The 11,089-nt window shown below is 35.9% G+C and overlaps 1 protein-coding gene across 8 annotated transcripts in view; it reads left to right on the top strand.

The window, feature by feature from the left end:
• LOC125071543 (phosphatidylinositol-binding clathrin assembly protein LAP) overlaps positions 1–9,833 on the top strand; it is a 38,388-nt gene extending 28,555 nt beyond the window's left edge. For 2 of the 8 annotated variants that reach the window (XM_047681853.1, XM_047681856.1), the window contains 11 exons: positions 548–693; positions 852–1,011; positions 1,273–1,338; positions 2,298–2,478; positions 3,437–3,565; positions 3,830–4,132; positions 4,859–4,970; positions 5,889–5,988; positions 6,420–6,491; positions 6,684–6,701; positions 7,096–9,833. In XM_047681853.1, coding sequence (XP_047537809.1) covers positions 548–693; positions 852–1,011; positions 1,273–1,338; positions 2,298–2,478; positions 3,437–3,565; positions 3,830–4,132; positions 4,859–4,970; positions 5,889–5,988; positions 6,420–6,491; positions 6,684–6,701; positions 7,096–7,206 — 1,398 coding nt within the window. In that variant the 3' untranslated portion in view covers positions 7,207–9,833. The remainder of the gene's footprint in view (positions 1–547; positions 694–851; positions 1,012–1,272; positions 1,339–2,297; positions 2,479–3,436; positions 3,566–3,829; positions 4,133–4,858; positions 4,971–5,888; positions 5,989–6,419; positions 6,492–6,683; positions 6,702–7,095) is intronic. The other 6 variants (XM_047681854.1, XM_047681859.1, XM_047681857.1 and 3 more) reach the window with 6 other exon arrangements.
• Positions 9,834–11,089: the final 1,256 nt, after the last annotated feature.

Raw genomic sequence — 11,089 nt, forward strand, 5'->3', positions numbered from 1 at the left:
ATAACACCAGTTTTATTGTTAAATATTACTAGCATCAACGCAATAACGGACTCTGGTTAACTTTACTAGTATTTAGTGAAACAATTGATCGTATGTGTAGGACACGCGTGTATTATGCAAAAATAAATAGTCGATAGTAATGCTTTGCTAACGGTACCAACGAGTGTCAATCTACGTCATACGTCATCCTTTCAACATTTGGAATTTTCGAAATTTACAGTGCTACAGATTATTATATTATATTGGTCTGTTCACTGACGAAGGCGTACACTTATCGGTTTTAATAAAATAAACTTAACTAATATAATCGATATTTTTTTTGCTATCTGTAGTCTTAGTCGTCACTCGCACATTAAATATTCCGTACGCATGAGCTTATTTCACTCAATCTAATTAAAGCCGATAAATAATTTAACATGAAGGGACTTGCCTTCGTAAAAAAATCTAATAAGCGTTTTTATATGTTTTGAAGCAAAATTGACTAGATTACATATTAGTATTACTAACTTATATTCGAAATTAAATTATATTTCATTTATTTCTTCAGGTAGCAGAAAACGTCGGTATCGACAAGGGTGATATACCAGATCTTACCAAAGCGCCCAGCAGTCTGCTCGATGCTCTGGAGGGTCATCTCGCGACGTTGGAAGGCAAGAAAGGTTCCGCGGCTAACACGCCCACACAGACTGCTAGGTAAGCCAACGAGCATCCTAATACCACTTGTAAAATTCGACAGTAGAATGTTATTTTATAGCTTAAACGGGGGCAGGCTGCTCATCTATAAGAAAACTAAATAAGAATATATATGTGCTCAGCGCCGAATCACTAAACGACCCCCCCCCCCCTCGCAGCGCGCAGAAGAACGTGGCGAGCGTGATGGGCGCGCTGTCGTCCACGTCCACGTCGTTCGGCCACGCCGCCGAGCAGACGCACAACGGCGGCCTGTTCATCGACGACTCGCTGCGGCGCCAGGCGCTCGCCGAGGAGGAGGCCGCCATGAACCAGTACAAGGTAATGCCAGGCGGCGTCTGCGTTGGAGATAGCGCCGTTGTAGCTCTTGAGTTCCCCGAGTAGGCGCGGTGGGGCGAACTACTGAGAGATTCTTGAATCCTTCTAGAGATGCAAAGTCGTATGTACCGAATTTTAAGATGATATAATGATACAGGCGGTACTACCGAAAAAAAAAATACTTAAAGATTATAATTATTAGCTGGTAACTGTATCAGTTTGAGATATAGTTTTAGATATAAATTAAAATGCAAAATTTCACAGGTACAATTATACCAGGGCGTAGAATTGACCGGTGAGGAGGACGTAACTCAGATATCGGAGCAATTTGTAAGATTCTGTCTCATATCGGGTATAGCTTTGTTCTAAGGCCGTGTCGTCGCGTGGGTCTGGGAAATTCGCTTCACTATGTTTAGCTTTATATATTATAACGTTCATTATTTCGTCTCTGGGTACGATGTGGTTCATTCAAGCGTTTTTTTGTAAGGTTTATATCATATTTGCAACATCCTGTATATGTGTTAAGTTGAGATGGATTTATAATTACTTTTTTTTTCGATTGCCAATATCGATTGTGCTAAGTTGACCTTAATTAAAAGAGCTTATAAGGCTTATAAAACTTTCTCAACTGTTCATATTTTTGCTATTTGTATATCATTGCGAAAATGTCATTTTGTATGTATTCAGCTCTTGGAACTGTGATGCCGTTCTTTTCATTGGGATTTGGTTATTCATTTTATGTTATAGGATATATTTGGATACATCACGAAGGCGCGATCTTGAATTTATTGTCGACGTGCATTAATGGTTGTGTGACGCTCGTGTTTACAACATGTCTTAGTGTGCGTGAGATGACTAATGCAAAGATAAATATAGAAGAATTAAATTAAACTAGTTGTCGTCCGCAGCTTTGCTCGCGTTGTAGGGATTGGATGTCTGCTGCTAGGCATAAAAAGTTACCTTCGTCCTCCTAGGAGCTCAAGCTTGTTTCTTACCAAATTTTAACAGATTTGCTTCAGTGGTTTGGCCGTGAAAGACAGACAGACAGAGTTACTTTCGCGTTTATAACATTGTTATGGATTACGGATTTGTTAATGCACGCCGATAAAATTTAAAGTGGAGGGGCGCGCCTCCGCGGTTGAACAGATGTAGATTTTTATCACTTCTCATTTCCACTGTGGGGGAGCGCAGTGTGCTCCAAAATGTGTCAAAGTATGCGCTCGCCTTATGACGGCTCGACCGCGGCCCGAGCGGCGCTCAGGGAGTACATTCCGCTGCGTGTGTCGCAGAACAAGGTGCAGTCGCCGGGCGGCGCGGCCAGCAACCCGTTCGCGAGCGCGGCGGGCGCGGCGGGCGCGGCGGGCGCGGGGGGCGCGGCCGACCTGTTCGGGCCGGCGCCCGCCGACGCGCCCGCCAAGGCGTCCGACGACCTGCTGGCGCTCGGCAACCCCTTCGCCGACATGTTCGCGGGTGAGTCTCCTCGCAGCCCGCCCCGTCGGGCCGACCTGTAAACTATTCCAAAACTACACGGGGAGCGGGACCTCTTCGGGTAGGATGTAGACGTTGTGATCTATTCACCTGCCGTTATGAAATATGACGATCTAACTATTTCCGTACGTAACGATTCGCACTGGACGCACGTTTTCAAAATAAATGTCGATGTCAGAAATTGTCCAAAATTCAGGAAAATGAACTTTCCTGCATAATGTTTGAGGTTGAAATTGTTGATATGGACATTCTAAATATGTTGCACACGAACACTGTATAATAAAAGCACCCGCTTTCAGTAAACCCCCTGCACTATATCTAAGAAATTTATTAATTTTAAAAACCACCTGGACACCGACAGATATGCGTTTATACATATTTTCCACTTCCCGTTAGTGTTACTGTTACTGTACTGTTGTTTACAACGTCTGAAGTAAATTGATCGAATCAATAGGTTTGCTTACCTTCTGATAGGTATAAATTAATAGATTTAGATACATTATTCGCTTCAAGATTACACGAACGTTAAAAGCGTGGAGTTAGTTATTTATTGTAAGTTATACAAATATAATGATATATTTTTGATTGTTTAATTTAAAGAAGAAATTAAGTACTGTACTTGTAAAGAAATTCGAATGTTTAAAACTCCTCTATATTTTATGAAGCTCAATTTTGTCTGGTTAAACGAATTTCAGGAACTTTTATTAGAATCATTATTTTTGTGTTCAGAATAATAATAATAGTACCAGTGTAGTGGTAATCTACCTAATATCTTCGTAAGAAAAATATAAAGCTAGCTAAAATTTATACAAATCAGGCTAAACCGAGTAATTTAGTATAAAAAGGTCAACAAAGACGTAAAAATAAAAAAAACGAGCCGCTCGCCGGCCCGGCCCGGCCCGGCCGGCGCGCGTGCGATGAGCCGGCCCGCCCGTTCTAGCGGCGCCGCAGCCCGCCGCGCCCGCGTGGCAGAGCAACGGGTTCGCCGCCTTCCCGGCCGCCGCGCAGAACACCACGTTCGTGTCCGAGGCTAGCTTCACTAACGTTTTCAGTAACACCGACTCCGCAGGTGAGGCGCTTTCTGTCCGCAGCGCGGGGGTCCTCATGTGATCGCGCCGAACTGAATCTCTGTGACTTTTCATACTTCATTTTTTCTTTTTTAAATTTTGTGACATATTATGAGGCACATGACGACTCTCCACTGATTGCAATTTTAATTAAAAGTAATTTCTTCTCTTTGGTGATGGGTAATTTGTACGATTGTTGTGTATTGCTATAAAATGATGTACCCTCTAGATTATCTGTGTACTGATCTAGAATATTCTTGTGCAAGCCGCCGCGAACCCGTTCATGGGCATGGGGGATCCTACGCAACCGATGACGGCCTCCCCCGCCCGTCCCCCTCCCCCCAATCCGCAACCCAAATCCGCGTTCGATGACCTCGAAGACGTCATGCGGATGTCCCTCGGAGGATCTCCGGCGAAACAGAACCAATCGCAACCGATTACGCAGCAGCCTCAGCCGATGGGAGCGCAGCCTTTCGGTGACGTCATGTCGATGTCGATGCCGATGTCGTCCCAGCCGATGATGTTCGGGTCGCCTGCGCGGCAACCGATGATGCCAATGGCAGCTATGGGTTCGATACGTGTTTAGACGGAATGATTTAGCTACCGGTTATATGTTTGGAACTAATACTGCAACTTTTGTGAAATTTTAATAACAAGAATTCAGTTTCCCTTGAAATAAAAATGATATAATTGTATTTAAGTGTAAGATATTCTTCTTTGAACATAAAACCGGCGATGGTTCGTCAAATTAGCCTCGTTAGCTTGTTTCCAGGGCACGCGCTTGAACGATCTGTTCCTAGTGTACTCGCCGCACTGCGCATCACCGCCATTAACATTAATAATATATATTTTTTGTAAATATTTGTAAATTTCGTAGCCATTTTATCCTTGTGTTGTAAATAATAGCATTTTTGTTTATTATTTTTTATTTCAGACATGTTTTTTTTTTTTAAGTAATCGTGGTTTTTTATTTATTTACATTGTTGAGCTAAAGCTATTTTTTTGTGAAATATTGTATATATATTTAACTGTAAACCAAGCATGGTGAGATGTTTAATTGTACCCCGACAACATTTAACATCCGATCCCGAGCTGCATTATCCATTATTTTATATTTTTAATAGTTATTAATCTATGGCAAAACTTGGCAATTTAAAGTATTATTATTATTAGTTTTTTTTTAATTTTTTTTTTATTGTTTAATATATATTTGTTGTTGTATGACTCAGCGTAAAGTTAATCACTTATAAAAATAATCTTAAATAGTTCGTCATAGTGGTGTTGAAAATTTCCAGGACAGCAACAGCCGCAGCAACAACCGGGCAAAGTGCTCACCGGTGACCTCGATTCGTCCCTCGCCCAGCTCGCTAACAACCTCACTATCAACAAAACAGCCACCGCTCAGAAGTGAGTATCAAAATTGTAGTCACTTTTGTAGTGTGTAAACCAAGTTTCTCTAAATTTTTCATAAAATTCAAAACCTCTTTTGAGGCATCTATTGATGCCTATTGTGTTGTACAAAATCTCTAAACTAGATTAGTTCGGACGAGACTAAAGATATTGCTATCTCTTTCTAATTGTCGGCTAAAAAGAAGCAAGTAAGACAGATTTTGGACAACAATAATGAAGTCCTTGAATTTTATTGTCAAAAATATAATAATGCGAGTCTTGGTCTATCTGGAATGTTCTATGATGAATTTTAACTTAAATATCATTCATAGGAGGTACCGAAGATTGCTTATTGTTGAGTTTGAATTTAGTAGCTAGTTTAATCAAAATTCTTATGATCATTATCAAGTGATGTTTTTGTGAAATCATTATTTTTTAGGTTTAAATCATCATTGAGGAATATTATGTAGATTTATATGTATAAGAATGTTTTATAAATTTTTGAAGTAAAACGTCTTATATCAATAATATTCTTGAAAGCATCGACGTGCACTTATTTTTTTATATTGTTGAAAAAAAATTGACAGATAATTTTTTCCGTAGATTATTTTTTAAATATAAGTAGAATAGTATCACGATCATTCACATAAGTTTGAATTATTATTTATGAAGTAGATTCACAGCTAAGTATAAGTTCCGAAGACGGTTGTAGTTGAAACGAGACGGGTATGATTACATGTAGATGCTTTCACGTGTTTTATTGTTAGATTAGTCTGTTCTGATGTTTTTGACTCCGATTTCTCCCGACTTCCTTCATCTTTGGACAAAATTTGGTACAGTTTTGGTTACATTTATTCTTCTGCTTCCTTTCGGGGGAAATCTACACCTTAAACATCCGAATGTAATCCCAATGCACGCATGCTTGTCTCGTGCTAGACCGATGCAGTGGAGTTCCCCCAAGAACGCGTCGAAACCGGGCGCCGCCTGGAGCCCGCAGCCGATACAGGCCACCACGGGCGCCGGCTACCGACCCATGGTAAGCTTAGCCAGCGTCACCCAGTAATTATGTGTACTTTGAACAAACCAATGAACAAAGTTTACTTTTCTTAGATGGAAGCACCTTTTCTTTAGTTGTTGTAATCTGTACCCAAAGCACATGTGGCATCTATACTAGTATTATACTATGTCGTATTTTGAACTAAGAAAAGGAACCGATATCTAATCTAATCGTAAATGTCATTATTTAAAAACGGAATACCGATTTTCAATGTTTAACTATTCTCAAGCGACATTGCTATTGAATAAAACGCTTATTCTTTGTTTTCGTTGTCAATGCTCTGGTGGTCGTCCATCGTCTACTCCTGTTGCTTCTTGCATTGCAAATATCTGTTTCTTTTTATTTTTATTTCTTATTTGCAACGAACTCCCCGTAGCATGCCAGCATCCCTTTTATTTTGCGTTTTCCAGGGTCCCGGCATGACTCTGCCACCAATGCCCCATACATTACCCCATACGTATCACCCCCCGCATTTTGTTCTGGTAAGTTGCTATTTTTTTGTTTTTATTTGCTATTAGTTTTCTCCAGGTTCGAACAGTCTTTCCACCGTTAGAAATATTAGAGCTATGTTTTTTTTTAATAAGAATTTGTTGTATAATTAATAAGCTAAAACTTTTCGATTAAAGTTTTGATCAGTCGAACTGAACTTATAAATTGTTAATTTGTTTAAACAGGACGTATCCTCGCCTCAGGTAAAGTACATTTCTATGACCGAATGCGTTGAATGCACGTGTGTGATATCAGCATGGCTACGATCATGTGTGCTATGTTCTTACACAATTCATTCATTCATCTATTTTAAATCATTGAATGATTCTTGGCATTCAATTTTGAAATGTATTTAGTGTGGATTTTTTGAACGCGTACTTTTTTCCTATCTTTCTGTTCTAAAATAAAATAGATATGTGACGACAGTATTTTTTTTTTAATCAACTGATTAGCAGTCGGTCATGGTATCTCATCTCATGTTGCCGTTGAGCGCCATCTTGTTTTATAAACTGATACTGGTATTTTTTTAAAACTTCATTATCAATTTTTCGTATATAAATATATAAGTAATTTAAACTATTTTTTCGTAAATTCCAGCAACAACCGGCCATGGTAATGGGAATGAACTCGTCCCCCATGATGCCGATGGGAGCCATGCCCCCCATGCGGCCGGCCCTCCCCCCGCAGCCCGCCAACCAGTTCAGTTAAACGTCACGTGTCGTATAAGAGTTTGAGTTCTTATAGCCTTCGAGATTGAGTTGATAATCGTATATAAAATATTTTGCTTATTGGAATTCAACGAAAACTCTCCATTATATTAAACTTTTCTATCAAAGTCTTCTGATAAATATTGGCACAAAATTAAATTCGCAACGCTATTTATAATGCGGCTTTTTTATAGATTATGCTCAAAACATATTTAATAATATTTTATCGTTTCAATCAATACAATCTCGACCGGCCTTCCGCTCGGAACCTCGCCCTGCAGCAACGTCGGCGCGGCTCCGTGAGGTTATGTTTACTTAATGTAGTCACAGATTATAATTGTCACAGATAACAAATGTGTGTGACGTAGTGTTTCAGCGATGTACATACATAACATGCTTAGTTTCGGTTTACTAGAAGGGTTCTGAACGGTAATCGTATCGTAGCTGACTTGTGAACCAGGTAGGTAGTTCTTACATATATTTTTTTTTTTACCTAGATTATGTCGAATTTCATAATTATGAGGTGTTCACATAAAATATACAATATTTCATCAATTCATTTTTTTTTAACGAATTGAATCATAGCGTTTCTTTGAAAAGAAACAGATAATAAATGAAATTAATAAATTGATTTAAGTTCTGCTTTGAATTTAAGTTATCTATAATTATATATTATATATATTCTGTCCTTCTTCTTAAACTTTTAATTTAATAGGAAATTTTACAATTATAGTCATCTCGCTTCTGTAATTAATTATTTTAAATAAAATTAAATTCTTATGAAACGGTGCGTAGCTATATGTTTTATTTACCAAAAAAAAAAAAAAAACAACTAAACATCACATTCCAAGTACGTACAAAATTGTATCATTATCTACAGTTTAACATATAATATAGTTTTCATTCCTACCTTTTGACATAGTCAGCATTTATGATTTCGTAATGAGATATGGTACAGCCATTTATATATTAAATTCGATAGGTCTGTTTGAAATAATTAAAAACTTATCTCACTTAGGACGTCGAAATTTGAAATGTTATTCCCTTTATATCTAACTTAAATCACGTTAAAGAAAAAAAAGCTAATTACAAAGGTTGCTACACATAAAACTCATAAAAAATTACTTATATATTAAATAAGTGATATCGCAGATTACGATATATTTTTTTATCTGTGGCAACCTTTAAATGTAACGTATTAACTTATGTATAGTTACTGTATTAGATTGTTATAAAATTAGATATTACGGGTGTACATTTTACAATATGGCTGTCGATCATGTGCTAGGTGCTTACTGTGTTGCCAGGTTTTTATTTGCTATTATGTATCTTCATAAAATCGCTCTTATATATAATAAATATGTCTATTGTAAACAGTTGCGTAATAATACATTGTTTGTTAACACCACTAAAGCATAAATCGATTATTGTATTTTCTTAAAAATTGCAAAGAGAAATTTGAAAATATATAAACTATAATAAATTATAAAAAGTCAGTCATATATTATTGGTGTGATATTTATTGTTTTCATAAGACTGTCATATATTTCGAAGTATTAATCCCTTATTATTTTTGTCTTATGAGTGCTTTCAATCGTAACTAGTTTATTACAATGTTGCCATTTAAATTTTATTATTTACCTCTAATATAGTTGTTGTAAAAATGGTAGTAATGTGATTTTTAAATGGCAAATTAATGTTACTGCTTAATGAAATTGTTGTTTAAGATACATATTTACTGATCATGTAATACGTGTAGCTGTTTATTAAAATATTCAATATATTAGGTATAGAATTTAATGATTACGTTCAAAACTCAGTACGAGACACAGTAGTTTGTGTAAATATGTAACCTTTTTACATAGTAGATGTTTATTTTGCTGCCTTTACTAGACATTTAACAACAAAATATATATCTTAAGAAAATTGTATTTTTACGGTGTCGGCTCAAATGTCTAATAAATGTATCAAAGTACTTTGTTCCCTATAGCTTACTTATGAATATTATTAGTATTCGGTTTAGATTAAAAATTAATGATATATAATATCATTTGCAATTGAATGTATGAAAGCAGATTTCGGTAGTATTATTGTGCAATATTTTATTAAAATTGTGTATCCGCTGTTATGAAAAAAAAATATCAGGTTTTAATAAAGACTTGCCGTATGAATCGTTTTATAATTACAGCTCAGCCATAATGATTAATTTATACTGTGATTTATAGTGGATTCGACTGATATGTTTTAGACGGAATTCGCTGTATAGTTGTATAGGGAATTTCTATTTTGAATACTCGCGTAGATAAAGTATGGGACGGGGTATGACGCCTCTATTCTCCTCTTGCTCGCACACTATCGCTATCTCTATTCACACCGGCGGCGTGAGCAGGCGGCGGCACCGCGAGGCGGCTCAGCCCAGTCTTTATTTGCACGGGTAGTATATTATTTTAAGAGCGAAATATTCTTCTTTTTTTATTTTATTTTACTCATGGAAATTGTTAAGTTGTACATTTTATTCAATCATTTATCTTTTATGTAAATATCCTTTGCTGTTATACGCTAGCTGTCGTGCCTTTAGATATCCAATTTAGTTTATTTATAAAATAAATAAAATGATTTAAGTCTTCATTTATGTTTTTTATTTATTTGTGTTCGTTTTAATCTCGGGTCCAGTGTCAGCCTTCACGAGGTGCGTTCATTCACCCATATTTTTTTAACTGTAGTGATGTCAGTAAAAGATTAGCGTTTTCTACTTAAAATATATTTACCTCTTGTTCCAATGACAATACTATTAAAACCTACTATGTATTACGGCAAACATGAAAAAATATTGTAGTCTATACAATCGAGATGGATTTTTTAATAAGTAAATGAAATTAAATTCGTTAAAATTGTAGAACGAAGACGACTCCTGAACGGGATTATACTGATCGTAAAAAATAATGTGTAAGTTTTCTATTGACCATAGATTATGTCTATGGTTAACAGAAAACTTACACATTATCTTTTAATGTGGATTAAATAACTGGTATATGGTTGCTATGGTGTACACAAACAAAACAAGGTATCCGTCATTGTTCTACGATTATGACGAATATAGGAACGATCGTATTCTAATAAGTAATCTGTTTGGGTGTATCACAACAGTAGCTAAAATAAGTGTTATTTAAAAAATATTCTTAGATAACTAAACTAATAGTATAAAGTAGACTTCTGTTATTTAGCAATATCAAGCAAATGTTACAAGAATGTTCACGAGCACGTTATACTTAGCTTCTTGATAATTCATTTAGCGGTATAAAGTCTTAACTTAGATAATTAGACAATTTATTCCCAAGCATATTTGTCTAATTATCGTAAGTGGATTTACCATTTACTCAAGAGGTATTCTAACGTATAATCCTATATTTGTAAGTAAGTATATACCCGTATAGACGAGATATATATTTTTGTTAAAAATGGATTGTTTTCTAATTGTCCGTTTCCATAAAATTTGTATAAAAATCCTCGGCTATGTAAAATATAATTTTATGACTATTAAATGTATTTCAAAGGAGAAAATTAATTCTGCACTATTATTCATATTGGTTTTTATAAAAGTTGAAGTGAAATCAGTCATTTTTTATTTATAGAAAACAATCCATATAAAGCTTAAAATGTGTGTGTTGTTGGGCCGTAATAGAAGCGGTTAATTATGTATTATAATACACTAAATTAAAAATAAATTGGCAATTTTATTTTTATACCACCTTTTTTTCAAACCTCCACTAACAATATGCTAAGTAATGTATCTATAAAAGCATTGTTAGTTTTTCAATTTAAATCGTACAATCATAACGGTTACTATAATAATATGTTATTTATTTGAGTATTTAATATTTAAA

Source organism: Vanessa atalanta, chromosome 19 (genome assembly GCF_905147765.1).
Source record: "Vanessa atalanta chromosome 19, ilVanAtal1.2, whole genome shotgun sequence".
In the NCBI taxonomy this organism is placed as follows: domain Eukaryota; kingdom Metazoa; phylum Arthropoda; class Insecta; order Lepidoptera; family Nymphalidae; genus Vanessa; species Vanessa atalanta.